Genomic DNA, 19,857 nt, shown 5'->3' with positions numbered 1-19,857 from the left:
ATACATTTACAAGCACAAGGAAATCTTACTATTTAGTAAGTCATTACAAGTATCTTTGATAGACAGATTACAATTTAGTATAAATAGACAATATTTCCTTCAAATTTCAAAATGCTTGTTAAAGTGGCACCACAGTTTATATGTGTGGTTTCAAATAACCCAGTGTTAATAATAAAAGACAAAAACAGAAGCTGACACTGCCCATAATTGATGGGACATATTCAGAGGATGGTCATCATCTGGGACCAAATTGCTAAATTGGTTAATACATCCTGTGTTAATAGTTTTAAAAATCATAATAATAATAATAACAGCTTACAATTGTTTTATATGGTGCAGGTTACAAAGAGTTGCAGTAACTCAACAAGTTATGATTGTAAATATGAGCAAAGTGGTAAATGCTGTAAATAGCAATGCTAATTAAACAAATGCAGTGTTTTCTTTAAGTGAAGTTTAGTCCGTTCCTCAAACAAATAAAAAAATGAGGAACTGAAAGAATACTCTGTTCTATATAGTATATACTGTCTTTTCAAACTACTGCTAGCATGATTATTAGCTTGAATAAAAGCTGCAAGAATAATATGAAATATAAAGGGTTAATTTATAAATAGAATAAAATGCTAAAAAATAAGAAGAAGCAAATGTGCTGGCATAGCATAGTTAAGATTTTTGGCATCCATGTGAAGGAGTATGTTATTGAAAAACAAAGTCTGTAAAAATAACTACGTAGATGGCAGCTGCAAGGACATCCATGAAGTAAAGAAATGTAACATCAAGTTTCAGATAGTGCTGGAACACCACATTTCAGATAATGCAAGACTGAGTTTCCATGGATCATCAAACTACAAAGAACCAAGGACAAGGGAACAAACGAAAACTGTTATACAAAGAAAGAACTGTATTACATCAGACTTTGAGAAAAATACCAGACCTTCTGGTATAAATGTAACTATGCATAAACAGACTTTGGGAATTTGCTATAGAGAGCTGACAGCATATGTGTTGCGTGTTTGTAGAACCAAAAGTCAAATGTAACAGAAATGTCATACTGACTAAAGCAGTTTACTGAAGCAGTTTGCCTCCGTGTATTTATTGTACTTAGTACAATCCAGTATTTAAAAGTAGTTGTGTATACTAAGAATTAATATACTGTGATGTGTATGCATGTAAATGCAACTAACAGCAAGATAAACAGAACAACGTGCATAGAATTCACAGGATTCTTCAACATTGATGGGTTGATTGTAAATGTGTACCCATAGGTGCATCCTACACAATCAAGAAAGTGAAATGTAAACATTTCCATGTGACACTTCTCACTGCATGACTACACAGCTATTACAACAGCATCCACTGTAACGTATACACATTATTATGGTATAGTCATTATAAATGGCAATGTACAAGTTCTGAAAATGACCAGTACAAGTAGCATGTCAAAAGCAACATTGAATGTAAAAATTCATATTAATGTAGATAGTCACCCTGTGCATCAGACACATAGCTTTATTTGCCTGCATCCATGAGAAAGATGGTAGGGATGTGGCACAGGTATAATCACTTGCACAGGGTATTTTGTGGGGGTGCAGGAGACCTAGGCTCCTAGGCTGACACAATAGGGTGGCAATCTTGTGTGTGAGTCAGGAAGGGAAGCAGGCAAGATGAACCACAGAAATGTGACGTGTGTTTGTAGGTGACCTGAATGTAACGCTGGTGTATGAGTGTCTGCATGAACACCGCCAAGCTCAGTGCTAGCCCTACATATCTGTATGTTGGACAGCTGTGACCCATGCATGGTAGAGCTGACAGTTTATTGTCTCCGCCATGAACATGTGAACTGTCTCTGCCAGGAGTTGCACTGGCACCTCCACTCCCAAGGTCAGATGCTGGGCTACTACCTCAGGGTAACTGCTGTCTGCTGAGAATGTGTCCTCCATGGGACCACCCAGGATCATGAGTCCTCAGCCTGCCACTTCTTGATGTGGACAGCACTCCCCTTTGGAGTCCTGGATGTACTGTCACTACGGGACCATGATTTTGCACGGCCATGTTGACTCTCAGCAGATGTAGTTGCTGGCCTACATCCACAAGGCCAATGCTCAACATCAACCAGATGTTCCATCACAGACAATGTGCATTCCAAGACAGATAGTGTGTAATCTGTCTCAGACCAACATCTTTCCACAGCATTAGTTAACCAATCCAGGGTATCAGCAACACTGTGGATGCAGTCACGGGTGTCAGACTGTGCTACATCCATAACCCAGAGCATTCATCAGGACTTCCTTTCTGAATGTACCTGTGTCTCTATGATGGCCCTAAACATACGCTGAGTGACCCGTAATGAGATACCTGCAACAGGTGGTGGAGGGACAGTAGACATCCTACGAGCACCCCTATTAATCTGCCTGTATGGAACCTCAGCAACTGTTTGGCTATGGCCAGTGTTGACAATCACGGCAGCCACAGTAGCCACACTTCCCTGATCAATGTCCCCACCCTCCGTCTGTCCAACATCTGTGGCCACAGGGGACTGGGTGTGCATAGGCATACTGGCTGTGTATTGTGATAATGAGGGCGGATGAGGGATGTCAACCTCTGTGTCAGACTCAGCCCCTGCAACCCCCAGCTGTGCCTCACTTTGGCCACCATCATCATCAGACTCTGACGAGATTGTCAGGTCACTGGTGTTGGGCCTGCAACAGACATCTGGTTGTGAAGGGAACACAGACCAACCTCCCTGGTCACTTGTGATAAAAAGGGAAAAGCATTACATTAATGCCTGCACCACTATGCTCTGCAGTACTATATTGCAATATATGGTAACATGTATACACTGCTGTCACCGTTACAGACCTGCATAAACCCCAACCTCATACAGTAGGACATGAGGACATTATTTCTTAAACCAAATCAGTAATTATTCAGAAATAAAAGTTAATTACACATGAATCTCATGAGCAAAACATGAATGATGTACACTGTTGACATTCTGCAAAACTCAAAAGTAGACAGATATGGCAATCTGTAATGTCCTGACAATGCTGTCAAATCAATCACTGTGGTCACACCTACAAGGCATATGTATGAGTATAAACTGTGTGCAGTCAGAAAATATCTATGCAGTTGGCAATCATGCAGACAGTACATCAATCCAGCCAGCAGACCTGCAATGACACTTGAGCGATACACTGAACTAAATCTACATCTCTGACAAAACAGTTTTGCACTTACCATCAGCAGGAGCACAGCCTCTTCCTATTCCTGATGGTCCTAGAAAAATATGAGGGAGAGGTAATGTAAACAGCACCACATGTTACAGTATAACAGGGTTAATATGTCCAAATATTTCAAATTTACATTAGCTGCTATGTTAACAGGTATGTGGGTCAGAAATTGTGCATGAGCTTAAAACTGCAGCTAACCCCCCCAAAACTACCTGACACCCATGTAAAACTATGTGTACCCTGACACACTGAATGCTACAGTATTCCAATGCTGATCCAACTGAGCATACCTGTACGCTCCTCTTGAGTGGAAACGGTTGCACCTACATCCACAACATATTGGGTGATGGATGCCTGGGAGCTGTCCTGTGTTGCAAGGTTCACCAGGAATTCTTCAGTGGCTGACCGAGGTTGTTCTGCTGCAGGCTCAACACCAGTGACCTGACAATCTCTGGCCATGTCCGCTGCACATGTGCATGCCGAGTTAATCATGTTGGTGGCACAGTATTGCACCTGCTCATATGTGCGATTCTGGTGACCCACAGCATTAATGTTGTGCACCAGTTCATCCCACAAGTCTGCACACTCTTGCCTATTTGCCTGCCCTCTGGACAGCAGGACTTGGTAGTGTTGTGTCAAGACCTCAATAATGAAGTTGTTTTCTGTCTCAGTGAAAAGTGCACGGCAACTGGCATGCATGATATTTCCTGAAATACAAATAAATGAGAACACATGTCAGGATCACATGCATGGCAGTACAGTATGTAAAAATACAGCAATAAAGGAAACCTATTAGTATTTCCTGTTTGATTACACATCTCATAATCAACAGTGTGGCCAACATACAAAGGTTATGGAAGCAACTAGGAGAGTAGCAATAGTGACCCACTCCTGCTTGTGACATGACATATACTCACGTATGATCACACAACAAACACAGGAATCCATTGTAGTGTGCCCCATAGCAGGGAAACCCTTACCCATAACATATTTATAAACAACAGTGCCAACTAAACAGCAGGGTACTGCCACAGCTGCTAACAAAGGAAGTATCAAGGAGGGCATTAAACTCTTACTGTACTCAACATCCTCTGTAGGTGTAACACAGCTGGAGATCAATGCCATGTCAGTACAGTTCTAAGAAAGGCTAACTAATGTAATCCCAATTCCCTCTAAGTATATTCAAACATATGTATCATGTTGGAAACAAATTGATTACATACCTGATGGAGTACAACATTCCTTTGTTAAAAGATACAGTACTGTGTGAATGAGTTAACCATACAAACTAACTCTCATACACAATGGTTCCACTAGCTAGATGTTTGCCTTTTTAAGATGGTTCTCATTAGCAGGTGATTGCTTCTGAGCCAATCTGTGATTCAGGAATGCTACATGCAGCATACACAGCTGATCTGCAGTATAATCAGCCAATCCCATGCAACTACTCAACAATATACAAGGCCTCAATGTAGATTCCATCCCCTTTCTCAAATTTTTGGGTGGAAATTACTGGGGTAGATATTATGTCAGCACTGAGAGAATTTTTGTAGCAGCTACTTATTACATACATATGTGTGTGCTACAGGCTGAATCTGTTGCTGCTTCTGCAGGCAATATGCATTGTTAGAGAGTCTGCAGGATGTGCAGGACAGCAACACTTAAAAGTAACTGTGTGACTTGTGGCAGCCTTAGTGTACAGCCAGAGCCTGATTGTGAGAACCCATCCTACTGGAAAGTAAGGTATGTGTTTAAGGTAAGTATGTCAGCCAAAGGTATCATTAACAGAGTAAATGGGAACATGATTGGTGCATCCTACAACAAGGTAAATGATACATTAACCATTATGTCAACCAAACCACAAAAGAAGAGTTGAATAAACTGTAAAACAAATGTAGGAACCAGACCAAGATTCAGTAGATATAGTTTATTAATTGCTTTCATCTTGTTTTACCCAAAAATATATATTTGTGTGTATGTATGTATGTATATATATATATATATATATATATATATATATATATATATATATATATATATATATATATATACAGATAGGAACAACATTTTAAAATAACAGTTAAATATACCCTTCCTATATTGGCATTGGATCTAATTTGCCATCTAAGTTCCCTCAATTCTAAAAAATCATTAATTATAAATACATATATATATATATATATATATATATATATATATATATATACACATACATACACAAATATATATTTTTTGGTAAAACATTATTTATGTTTTATGTTGTTAGATGGTTCCATAGTAGGGATTTTAGTATTGTCTTGTATTACTACAGCAGACACTGCTTTAAGGGTATGGTATTGCTTTAAAGAAAGACATGACATCAGTTATTAATCAATTATGTATTTAATTTTTAGGGATATAAGCAGGGTTTGGATTTTAATTTATTCTGATGAAGTTTCTACTTATGAGATGAAAGCGCTTAATAAACTATATCTAGTGAATCTTGGTCTGGTTCTTACGTTTGTTTTACATTATGTCAAACAGTCAGAAAACTGCCAAGTCATGTTTTGTATCATGGCAGTCATCTGGAACGTATGTGTTGGTGACCCTTGCTTCTAGCATGACCTCCATATATGTATGTTACTTGTACAGCTGTGGTTGTCTGTACTATCACTAGCAAATCATTATGAGCTGCAGTCTGATATGACTGGGTCTCATTTGAATTACATACTTCAAAATCATCTGGGAATTCATACTAAGCATGACCTGACATTCTATGCACTTTCTAAAGTTTTAATAGGAATAGTTTAAATGTGTTCCATATGTAGGCTTTGATTGCCATTATTTAGAAGCAGGCATTCAACCTTTACTGCTTTAGGTGGATAAATAGATGATGAGACAATCATACATATCAGAATTTATACTAGTGATGTACACATACGTGCATTTTAAATGCTAAACACAGCTGTATTTGAACCCAGGACCATGTGGATCAATAATCAATGTTTACAAAGCATTTAACAGATTGAGCTACTGAATCAGTATTATAGCAGGTGTATTTTTACGTGTTGTAGATATAAGTGCACACTTGCCTGCTGTTATATACCTCACTAACATCTATTATTATGTGCATGGCTTTATAGTCATGCATTACTCTACCAGAGACCCATTTAAACTCCTATTCCATTAATCATGTAGCAGGTGTATTTATACATGTTGTACATATAATTGCACAATTACCTACTGTTACATACCTCACTTACATCTATTATTATTATGTGTATGGCTTTATAATGATGTATTTCTCTACCAGAGTCCCAGTTACACTCCTATGTTTCTATTAATCTTATAGCTTATAGCTGATTTGCGTAATGCAGTGAGATATGCAGCATGGCTTAAACATGCTTAATGATGGGGAAACGACAAGTATTATGCTTTGCTTACAACATCTGGGTTAATCAGCTGGCTGTGTAACTTGGTGGGTTGATACACTGCTTTTCAGGTGCAATGGTCCTGGGTTCAAAATAGGGTGTAGGTGTAATTTTTTAACATGATTACTATGTTTTCAAATACATATATCAATATACAACCATTTAGCTTAGCTTAGTAATGAGCAACTCACAAAACGTATTTAAAAGAAAAGAAAAATGGGGATAGGACCATGGCAAAATGGGGATGCAGGCAGGGGAAAAGACAGGTAGGTATGTGCAAGAAGGATGTAGGAAAGAACCATAGATATCCATTTCTTCTACAGCAATAACTGTGCACTTTAACAGTTTTTAGCTGAATTTGGACTGTCACCCCCAGAGAGAGTGGTGACGACAACATAAGTGTGCTGTCAAGCCAAATGGACTAAATTAAGTGTGTCTAGTGGACATGTGTGCAAAATGGAGAGCTATGTATGAGACAATTTTCTTTTGGGACAGGTACCCATTTTTTTAAATGTGAGAGTGAATGTTGGGGAAGGGACATACGTATATGTGGGGGAGGTAAGCTGGAAAGGTGAGGAAGCTTTTGTAGACAGACAAGACAGCAGACAAGGTTGGTGTGTGATACAAGAGGAGGATGAACACCTTGGTTGGGGAGAGTGTTGTGAAATCCCAGTCCCATGGACGTCAGACATGGCAGCAGTGTGACTCAAGTCCTCACCCATGGGACTGTCAGCACTGAACCTTCACTGCTCCTGTGGAGGTAGTGGTCAATGCCAGAGCCTGCAGCCAGACTGCCCCACCAGGGTGGACAGTATGCTCTCAATCCAGCATAGGCATGCACTGACAGTTTGGCGCAGCAGCCTATGTACCATGCCTGGCAGTTCACCATGGGTGACAAAATCACCTCTTCTACCTCCAGTCTTAGAGGGAGGACCACCCCCAGCCTGTAGGGTGGAGCTACCCAATGGACCAGGTAGTACAGGGGCAGCAGAAGGGGTGCCACCAGGCTGCTGCCCAGATGTGCTATGCCCCGGTGCCTTGGCTGGGGGAGCCAAAGTAGGTGGATCACCAGGAACTGGCCTAGCTTGTCACTCTGTGGTAAATTAAATATAAACATAAGGAAAATAAACATAACCAAACAAATGTAATTAATAACATAAGAGCAAACAATAATGAGCAATGGAAATGAATTTAAAATAATATAATGAGGAACACAACAATAAATAATGTAAATGAAAGTTTTTTAACTGCAAAGCAATATTAAATTATACATAAGGCCAACATAAGAGGCAGTTACAAATAATATGATAATATCAAATTATAATAATAAATATAATTAATAAATAAAAGAAGAGAAGGGGTGGGGTGAGAGAGAAAAGAAGAACATTAGCAACTTTACAGATAATATAATTACACAGACTACTACTACATGATTCTAAATATGTTAGATTTCACTTGGGAGAACACTAACTGCTTATATTGTATAGATGATGTGGCACATACATAGCTTTCAGCATGAGACATTATAGGCCAAGCCAAACAAAATGGTGGTACAAAGGCACATAGACAGGGAACATTTTTACATAATGTGCTTACACATTAGTAGCAAGATGTTCTGATAACCGATTTGCCATTAAATCACATTTCAAGTAATGTCATATATCTGCAATCAAAAGACCAGACATATGGGGTAGTAGTCATTACATTCTGCAAAAATTGTGACAGTTGAGAGGTATGTTCATGTACACTAATTACACTAGACAGCTGGACATTTATCAATTGGCTGCCGTGGGATTAGAACCCCCAAGCAGTGACTACAGGAAGACTAAACGTTTTATTTTTAAAAAATAAATTCCCAGACCACCATCTCCTTTAAAACTTTTATTGATTCATGTTGTGTCAAATTGTGCATTTACACACATGCATAGCTGTGTCTAGTGTCGGATTAGAACCCACAAGTAGGGACTACAGGAATACTGAGCACTTTATTTGAAACAAGTAATTATCAAAGCACCATCTCCTTTTACACTTTATTGGTTAATGTTGCTTCAAATCTGGGATTTACACACAGATAGTTGTCTAGGACTTCTGTTAACTTATCCATATACCCTGTTCATTTACTGACTGCAATCAGCAGCATATTTCAGACAAAATGAACAGAACACAAGCTTGACCCTTAATCTTGGTATTGCACTGCATTTATTTCTGACATATGCTGGAATATTATTTATTACTTCACATTTAGCAATTGCCTGGTGTAGGATTAGAACCCACAAGCAGTGACTACAGGAATATTGAACACTTAATTTGAAAAAAAATAAACTTTATTGATTAATGTTGCTTCAAATCTGGCATTTACACACATGGATAGCTGTCGAGGACTCCTGTTAACATACCCATATACCCTGTTCATTTATTAAGTGCAATCTACAGCATATTCAGACAATGAGCAGACCCAGAACAGTGACTCTTAATCTGGGTAGACCACAACACTAACTGATAATTGGAAGCTATGCCACACAGTACTGCAGGCTTACTTGCTTTAAAGGAACACTCCACCCTACAACTAAAAAAATATGTTTATTTCAGTCTATCTTTGTTTCCAGACCTATTTTAACACCTAAAATTGACTCTAAATGCTTTATTAGTAATTTTAGCTAGTTTACCACAACATGGCTACCGATGGGGCTTGCTATCTCAACGTGATCTTCTTCTCCTTCAAGCCTTTCTCTTTCCCATAAAGCATTTCAAGTCTCCTTTCTGTGACTCATGCCAGACATAAGGAAGTAACAGTGATTTCCCATGCCATTGACATATAATGGGAAATCTGTGACTCATTGTCAGTTTGGTTTCCTTCTGTGTAAAGCCTGCTTCTTTTCTATTGCTAATCACCCTCATTTGTGTTTAGATCAGACCTTGCTTTACAGTATAATTTGAAGTTATCTAGCAGCAGACAGAGTAGTAGCTAGATTGGATGCCTTTGTTCTAAGTGTTCTTTTGTAGTCCTTCTTGAATTGAATTGAAAGTCCCCTCCTCCTACACTACTGCAGAGGTGTGAAAACTGCCACTGCAACTGACAGCTCAGAATTGAAAGGAAGGGAGTGCCATTTCAAAAGTCTTCCCCTCTGCCTGCAGAATCAATTGTTAGCAGCAGAAAGATTTATGTAAACAATTTCTAATTAAATTTCGTACAACAGTGCAGGATAACTTTTGATTATTTCATTGTCTACACTATTTTTATTTCTTCCTTATTTCTACCAGACATTATTATGTTCACTTATGTATGTTTTACAATCTCTTTGAAGAACATCAGCCTAGTGACATGTTGTTTCTGTATTTTCACTGACATTAGCATAATGTCCACAAACAGTAGACTGCAAACCTGTGTCTATGATGCTGTCACAGTAAAAGCATGTACTGAAAACTCACTGTTTTCTATACTCCATGCATTGATTTTTTTTTTTTGCAGTGGGCTACTAATTAATAAGTGCATGTATGTATCACTTGCATAATGCAGATAACTGAGGCACTTTGGGAGCTTAATATGATCATCGCAAATTCAGCTCATACTATTTAGCAATCCTTTAGTCCGTTTTCCATATTACTAAATTTATTTTGAGGCCGTCCCTGCCTTTCTTTGTGCATATTTCAAATCTTACTGCTACACTGCTCAAATATCGATAAGTTAATTGGCAGTAGACCCTACTCAGCCAGACAGTTATTTGTATTTTTCACATTAATAATTTGACATGTGCAGTTCACAGAAAACATAACGTAAGAGGGTTTAAAGCCTTCACTAAAATTAGTATTGCAGCATCCAATTTGCAGTTGCAGTAATTAAACTTGTCAAGTCAGGCAGTAAAGCACACAGAAGTAATACTACTGTCAGTTTCATGAGTACAGACTGACAATTTTGACTCCATAATTTTCCTGTCTACACTATTACAAGTCACTGTACCAGGCAGTGCTTTGTGCCCTTTGGGCAATATTGCACAGCTTACTCCAAGTTCGCCTAAATATTGACATCTGATATCCAAAGGCACATGTCATAGTGCTCTCCCCTTTTTATAAGTGTGTGTAAGCCCTACAAAATACTGAAGGTTACCCAACATGCATGTATTACATCACAGAAACCCCTTTGGCATCAAATTTGTAACAGCTGCATGATGTTACGCTGTCTCACACTGTGCATCAGACTTTAGTACATGTTCACACAAGTTACAGTGTGTCAAGGGCACCAGCCTTCATCATCTGCACAGGTGACAGGGAGCACACTACACAAAGGCTTGGACTAGAAACACTGTTACAGGCAATAACTGCAACACAGGATTTTGAACAGTGTGATTCCTGTGCCATGTCACCACCCACTTGCTTATCAAGCTCATGTCTAACAAAGAATGTCTTCTCAGTGACTGGTCAAGAGTGTCTACAGAAACTGGTTACTGCTAATTATATAGGCTCAATGTATTTTTGGTGTACAGTACATACTTCATACATACAATGGCTTTGCTTAGTATGATTTTTGCCTTTATTCCTGTGCATGGTCTGATCTAATTCAGTGCACTACTACAACTAGCAGACTCTCTGTAATACCAAAGTGTATCAAACCAATATAATGATGCATTTACATATATGAAAAAGTCCAGAACACACAAAGACATGCACGACCAGCAATATACTTATCCTACGTGTGTGCCTCCATTCAGTGTGCCAAAATAAGGATACAAAATTTCCAATTAAATTAACTATGTGCATGAATGTTTGCTATAACACATACCAATTCATCAACTGCACGTCCACTAATTAGTAGCATTGATCTACCACTGCCTCTCATTTTTATGTTTCAAGCAGTCCGTCCACCGATCCTTGCGCCTCCCTTCCAATTGCAAGTCAAACATTCATAATAGTGTCACAACCCCATGCTGTCAAGTCAGCAGACCATAACCTTTACTTTTCCCTTCCCTTACAATATCTAACATAGGTGTGTGTCAAGCACATCAAGTCACCAGACAATGACCATTGCAACTGTTAAGTCTATCGATTATACCACCACAGAATGTAATCAACTGACTGCCACTGAACTATCCCATTCCCTATCCGTTGCAAGTGCATCATGCAACAGACATAGTCTCAACAACCATCCCTGTCATGGTCCGGTCTCACTGTCCATCATCCTTGATACAGCATGCCTCTGCAGTGTTCATGTCCAGCAATGTGCAGTGAGCTGTAACCTGTTCCAGCTGGTATTCCTGAATGCTGTTATCACTAGGCATTTTATCTACGCACTACAAACACTTTGAATATGGCAACCTAGAACCAATGGCACTCTTGCTCAAACATAATTCCTTCACTATAAATAAAACAATCATGTATCACACACTATCGTCACAGTTCCTTTCACTAACAAGTATGACTATTGTCTACCTTTCAAACTCACTTATGAGCGGTGATCATTGCTTCGCAGGCTATAATTATTAACTAAATCACACTTACCTTGGCTGTAATATTTCCTTTGTGCAATATTTACCATGAGGACTCTGCCGATACTTTCACTTTGTTCAGGTTATATTTCTTCAGTTGAGCTCTCCACATTCACATCGCCTGTAAATGCCCATCAATAACACATACTGTTAGGTTACAGAGAAAAACACTTATGTATGACTTAATCCTTACTTCTTGCATGCTGTAAAATCACTGGTGATACCCACCTTTACTGTCAGCTTGGTAATTCTGGCATCCATGTCAAACCAATCGTAAGTTGGACGGTTCTCTCCAGCAATGTTCATGACAGAAAAGATCTCATTACCGCAAAATGGATCACCCAACTTTCCGATCACCTATTCTCAATCACCAGGACTCATAGACGAGAGAGAACAGTTGTTAAAAATTATACCATTTATCCATACACACTTTACATGGATCAGCTGTTGCTCTGTATACATTAATACCCGCTCAGAGAACTAATTTTCAGCTACTATACACTGACATGTCACCAGAAATATAACAGTTCCATATCATTATCTAAGGCCTTTCCCTATTTTACTCACACATACCACCCAGGTTCAAAGATATACAAGCCTTCTACTGTAAATATGGGTAAAAGTGGATGAAAACCTACACTTACTTCAGCTGATACAGTGCAAGTGACACAAATTGAATCTACCCTCTCATCCAACAGGTACATTTAACAATCATTAACGAGTTCACATCTACTTCTGTAACTGCCTTACCATGACTGTCTCATATATTACCGAAATATGAAGCTTGACGCACTCTAACATTTCTCACATTTTCAATACTGACGCTTCTACCAGTATTTTTTTCTGTACTAAGTGACAGTAGTCAGATCGGCCGCTGCTGTCAAAGTCTCGCAGACTGTCTGACACTGTTTGGTCTTTAATATGTAGCAATGGCACTTGCTAAAATTTGGCTCTTTTCACATACGCACATGACAAGCAGCTTATCCTTATTGTACCCTGGACTCAGTTAGTTATCACATTCTCATAACTCTACACTTTTTCACGTCCACCTTAGGACTTACTGTGGAAGCGGGACTGTAACCGTGCAATCACAGTATTTTTCTCTGGCCGCTCACATCTAGCTATGTTTCTTGGAAGCTCTGGTACTTGCATTGGATCCACACTTAGACTACCTGTCTTGGCAGACACTACGTTCATCATGAGGTCATAGATGTAGTCATACTTCCTACCATCAAATATAGGCTTTGCTATCCACTCCTGCTTGGCCTTGGGATACACTATTCTGTATCTCTTTTCACCAACTGGCCCGGAGCGACTAGAGGGGCATCTAATCACTGAATGCTCCCTATTTTGATTTGCATTGTGGTCCAAGACCGCTAACATTGTTCTTGCTTTCATGCCTCCATAGCTAAAGTGTTCTAACTTTGGACAGTAACGACACAGCAATGCATGGAATACCTCCAGATTGCCAGTATGACAGAACTTTGTCGTCTGCTGCAGATCTTTTATAAACAGTGTGTTACTTACTATCTTGTGAAGTGCACTGTGGCACTCCCCTCCTTCCTCTAACCATTTCTTATCAGTCCCACGAGGTACTGGTACTTCATGTGGACATTTCACATATTTGGTTGCACCCCCCCAGCTGTGTTGGTCAGTCACATGATATGACAGGGACAACCACTTCTCCATAAGTAATACTGGATCACCCTCACATGTTGCTGTACACCACCACAAGTGATTACAAATACTGCGGCACCATGGCAGTAAATCCTCTTGTCCTTTCTGTTTGGCAGCCAGCATTATTTTTTTTCGAATGCTTTTGCACATGTGCCAAATGTCAAACTGATGATCTATGTCAGTGAATTGAGTACGCATTAGTAATGCTATACCCCGATGCCTATCTGTTGCTACTACTCCAATACTCATACCTTTACTAATTAAATTTCTCATGCACCTCTCAAAACCTATCTTCTCAAGTCCCACTGATGCCACCCCTTCACTGACCTGCTCCACAGCAAAATCCAGTATGTATCCTGTGTCTAAATCCATCATAGTGTAGGTGCAGTACTTAGCAGAAAATCCTGGACTGTCACAGCGTCCGTCACCACCTAACCTTATCATTCTCCCTTCAGCATCCTTCAACAGCTCCTTCTGCTGCTCATGCCAATGGAATTGCACAACTGGGAAAAGATATTGGCTCTGTGTGTCGTAGTATGTTGTCTTTCCTATGAATTCTACACCTAGGTAGGCACAAAACCTTGATATGTGTGCGTAAGTAGTACCGCTAAACAGTACTGCGGCAGCACTCATTAGGTTGCCTGCTGGCATTCGACCAAGTAGTGGTTGGCTTTCCCAGCTTAGAATTTCATGTCCATTAAAGCAGGACACTTTAACACAAACAAAAGTTCCAAGTATGGTCTTCTTCTCAATTTCACAAGCTGCTGCCCTGCACACTGGACATATAAGTTTCATCAACAAGTTATCGAGGCATGCCTCGAAAACAATGAATTTTTTTTGTCCAACAATGTCTTCCTCCACTGACAATTCCTGGAAAGAATCATCCGCCTCAGACTGAGACATGCTTATAGAGGATTCTCCCCAGTCTGGGTCTTCCAGATTCTCATTACCCATATTTGATGTACTTACTTCAGACATACAGTCCTCACTACTGTTGTCACTACACATGCTGCCCTCATTTTCTTCTTGGACCTGCACTACTTCAGTGCAAGACTGTACCACTGAATGATGGTTACTCCCACTCTCTACATTAGTATGACATACGTCCTCTTCTGTGCTTTGCTTCAAAGCATTTCTCTTCTGTATGCATTTTGACACCTTACTGTAATTGTGATCTACAAATGTTGGCACGACTATTTCTGGAAATTGAACTGCAACATTATGGCTTTGGATCAACTTAGCTTCTGATTTGTTACTACTACTTTCTTGCATATTGGCCTGTATTCCTATACTTACTGCAGCCAGCATATTTTGGGTCTGACAGGACTTATTCTTCAACTTACCTGTTTTTCTCAATCCACTAATCATTACCTCACTGTTGTCCACAACGACCTCTGAGCACACTGTTCCAAGTTCCATCTCCACCTGTTTAGAATACAAAGTATAGGCATCCTTAGCACTGTATTTCAGAATTTATTGTCATACATTACAATTAGCATACACAATAAGGCCGAGTACATAAAAAGCCTTGCAGCATTTGCATGGCTAAAAAGCAACCTTTTCACTGCCACAGGTCAGTGTAGGTATGTCGTAATGAATCATGACAATCATGTTACGGACTGATGTGCTGTGAATATAACTTGAGGGGCATTCATGCTTGTAATGCTTGCGCTGTGGTGGCCATTTACAATAACATCACAAACAGTAAGACTTATAATAGCTGTCCGGAGTCACAGTCTTTCTAACTTGGTCATTTCGACACCTGCACTTCTGGTTGCATATCACACCTGATTTACAACTTCTCAGCTGAAATACACAACAACCACAACTGAAGCTTCCATTCAGTTGTCTGGCATGTCCTCAGACTGACATTGTAACCTACCAGCCCAACAATTTCAACAGAAATGCACGTCTGAAATTGCTACTGTCAATATATTGGATACATGCAGCTATGCTACACTCGTCCTTGTCATATCCCTTCATTATTTTTGCATACTGTCTGCTCTCTTTTGTGGGACAAGCTGACCATGGACAATGCGCTACAATGACGGGACCAGGTGCCAAAGGATGTAAATAAAAATGTCCACTACAAAACCCGAAAGAGAATCGGGTGATTACTGATTCACAACCCAAAGGAATCACTGCACACTGATATCATCTGCATTTTCTCCAATGTACTAATTGGTACATATCACTTACATAAGTAGGATGTATGCCCGACTCCATGTAAACACTCCGATTCTGCTCAGTAACGTCCATCTGCATTCCCTCACAGCGATCATGCTCCAATACTGATGCAGGCTGCTGTTAAGCCAAATGGAGAACAATTAAGATTTAGACATTGATGTATGCATGGCCATCCTTTTATGTATAGAGACCCTTTAGGTTTGTAGAATGTGTCAGTGCCTTGTCTTTATGTACCCTCTTCTACCAAAGTGGGCCATACTCAACATTTTTACCAAAGTACTGTGAATTGGTAACCAGGATTGTACAACTTACCCTTTCTAACAGACATTACTTCAGCATGAGCTCTTCACACCAAAAGAGTCCTACACACCCTCCTCTTTCAGTTATCTCTACATGCAAAATTCCATTACAGGAAAGTGTAAATGACAACACTCTTATCACCTTAACTTTTGGTTCTTCAGAACATCCATCCTGTAAATGCACATTTTATTTTGATTTAACTACTCATACTTACAAGCCTGTGCAGAGTCTAATGGATACTCACTGAGATGTACAACTATTAATCAACTGGACCCTAGTCAGTCACATATCTATTTTCCAATTATCTAAAAATTGAAATTTTGCGCTATCTTTGCAGTACAAATGTGATCATGCATTGCACATCACCCCTTACTTATAAACCATTCTTCCAAAATTTAAAACGGGACTGCATAGCCGCATTTCTAGTGTACTTTTGCCAGATGCAACTCATTTGATTTACCTGCATATTACTGCTTCCAGCTGTATCATCCAAATGCTCTTGTATGGGCTGTGGTTCTGACAGCAGGTCCTCCAGAAGCTGCAAAATACAGGAGAACAACTTCATATACTACACTTTAAACTTTAATTGACACAGTGATCTTGATGCACTTGCAAGTGCATCTACAACAGTAACATTTCTGCACACCTTTTAGGTCACAAATACAAGTACAACATTAATATTTGTGCACACCGCTGATGTGGTACAAATACAATAAAATACGTAAGAAACAAATCTGTATCTCCACCTGACTTTAGACTACAGGTAATGTGATATTTCACATTAACTTCAATAAGTAACTAAAAAGCGACATCATCCTTAAGAGTGACTATATACAAGCCCGGTATTGCTTACTGGTCTTTAAGCTTGCTTGCTCAATACTGGTCGTTGGACAGTAGTGTCCAGACATCTTTTAACAGTAGTTGTTAATGTAACAGCAGACATACCTTTCTTCGCATATTCCGATCAATACGTTGCACCGAACTATTCCGAATGTGTTTTTGGGCAAAGTCAAACATCGTTGGTAGTGCATTGGCCTTCAATATACGACGAGGTCTACGTGGTTTCATGGAATCTGGCATCAATTCATAGCGGAAGTCTAACTCGAACATATCTTCCGTAAAATGACGAGAGCACAGGTAATGCTTTGGGGGATTGCTGATTATCTCAGCCTTAACAAATTTGATAATGTCACCAACATCTGTTCCACATCTACGGACCCACTTTGTGCATAGTTGTGCATCCCGCGGAAATCGGTGGAAGGACATCCCTTCGGGCATGCGCCCTCTTCTGGTCTGACAGCCATAAGCCAAACACTGCGGCATTCTGTCAAATCCTTGTGTAGAATACTGATTAACCTAATAAAAAACATTTTTAATTATTTATAAATCCATGCAGTTATTGAATGAAAAGTTACACACCAATATACTGTAAAACAGTACATATTGACTGCATCACATAACTTTAAACAAAATATATCTCACTGCTGCAATGCAATATATGGCTATCTGTAAATAGAAATATAAAGTGATTGTTAGATGAGCTCATTTATACAAAAAAAATTTAATGTCCCTGACTACACCATCACAGAAATGCAAGATGTACTATGAATACATAACAGTTTGGTGGAATACACCCGGCCATGTATTCGCCTCAAAGTCTACTAAAAATTTTACAAGCCACAACTGCTTTTGTGGTGGTCGGTATGTGTGTGTGTGTGTGTACCTCACCACTTCTTATCAATCGCTCTTGAACTGACGCCCTTTGAAGCCATAGCTTTCAGTTAACTACCTTACGTAATCCGGCCTTAGTAATACAGCTGGACTAAGCCTATTTCAGTTATTTGGTCATAATCGCAGAGTAAATCAATACCTTGGCAATTTTAAACTGGCCTGCATATAAAGTACCATCATTTCTAGCAGCCTGAAAGACCACTACAACACACTCACACACCCTGAATTGTCAATATGTTGTACTACACATTCTGTCTACAATATTTCACACCAATGAGCTGTCACCCATGATTGGCTTGTGTGCATTCACATATTACAGCAAGGACAAAAGCAGACTAGGCAATGACAATCATACTTCGCAACCTCCCATAACCCCTTTTGTCAATCGGCGAAAAATACTCAGCAGTGCAGTATCAAGGCATCATACAATGCCAGTACACATGTAACTATGATATTACAGTTGTCATCACTTGTGCCTGACTTCAGAAACATATTTAAAATGTTAAATTTACTTCACAGATGTACATCACAGTACACAAAACCGTAAAACGGGTCTGGATTATGTCTATAGTGAACGTGTCATGTCCAATGCGACATTATGGACACTGACACATTTCCGCATCAGTAGTCAACTGCATTGACTCAATACAGCAGTGTACTTAGGTAGGCATCAGCTATACATGTCCACAGTCTCAACTATTACCAGTATCGTCATGAGCCACAGCCATGGTCTGATAAGGCAGTAATACCCATATGTACGTTGGTGACATGATGTATGGCAAGACCATAATTGGCTCTATTGTGTACACTGCCATCAAGCAGACCACACATTACCTACAATGCCCAACTTGCATGCATTACACCCAAAGTCAGTATTTGCAAATAAACATGACTAATCCATCTTTACCTTTCGAGTACATCAGTTATTCACACTGTCTGCTTCAAATAATCGTAAGTCAAAACATTTTAAAAATATTTAGAACTTTTATTGCCATCGACAAGCACAGGACATTTTACACTTTCATACATCCTTAGAGCAGAGAAAGATAATGTTCCGGGGTCCATTATAGACAATGAATAGTCATTCAACTCTCATTACACCATTGTGTGCTCGTTACTCCGGGTATACCCAAAACCCATCAAAAGGCAGGAAACCAACATATTCGTTGTCGTCTTCAGGGAATTTTTGTCGTATACGTGACACTACACATGCTGGAATTACAACTCTGTTCCCACGTCCGAGTCTTCGATTTTCAAAAATCCATAGCACATAAGCACGGTATGCCACCACACGGTACAACCTGTCAAATCACAACACCTATTATAGCAACTTACACCTCATCATGAATTCATCACAAGTATCAAAAAAACATTCTGTTCACATTTCCAGTTAGGACTATGACTTGTTTGTGTGGGCTACCTGCAACAAACAATTGGCCAACATAGAAATCTTCACTTATCACTGAAATCTAGACCACGGATAATATTTTCCAATCTGACCCTAATACGTAAACGTTTGACTGCAGCATCAGTTTTACACCTTTCTGCACTAAACTACCAATGTATGACCACAACCTAGTCATTTACCTATAATAGCTGGAAAGGAAGTCACCATGCTTTTCTCTGGCTATGAAAGTTAACCTGACATAATTGGTGTTGTTCAAAAAAGTAATGTTCATAGAGTGCAAGGTAAGAAATAGCACCATGTAAATAGCACCGGTGAGTATTTATGTGCTGTAACAACAACCATCTTTCGAATCAGACACTTTTCCCTTACCTATTGGTCCACTGTATGCTGCGTGATCGCCTTGTAACGTAGTGCATTGACCGCAGAATCAATTCCAG

At 39.4% G+C, this 19,857-nt stretch overlaps 1 protein-coding gene across 1 annotated transcript; it reads right to left on the bottom strand.

Annotated features, from left to right (window-relative positions):
- Positions 1–12,125: 12,125 nt before the first annotated feature.
- Positions 12,126–17,633, bottom strand: LOC122814185. Its single transcript, XM_044086794.1, has 4 exons — positions 16,742–17,633; positions 15,994–16,098; positions 12,346–15,219; positions 12,126–12,238 (listed from the first exon to the last, which is right to left on the bottom strand). Exons 1-3 carry the CDS (start codon positions 16,844–16,846, stop codon positions 13,168–13,170), a joined length of 2,262 nt encoding a protein of 753 aa, XP_043942729.1. The 5' UTR covers positions 16,847–17,633; the 3' UTR covers positions 12,126–12,238; positions 12,346–13,167.
- Positions 17,634–19,857: the final 2,224 nt, after the last annotated feature.

Source organism: Protopterus annectens, chromosome 10.part0 (genome assembly GCF_019279795.1).
Source record: "Protopterus annectens isolate FY-2018-M chromosome 10.part0, PAN1.0, whole genome shotgun sequence".
Classification (NCBI taxonomy): domain Eukaryota; kingdom Metazoa; phylum Chordata; order Ceratodontiformes; family Protopteridae; genus Protopterus; species Protopterus annectens.
The sequence above is the reverse complement of the archived record's forward strand: the minus strand, read 5'-3'. Positions and strand labels throughout refer to the sequence as shown.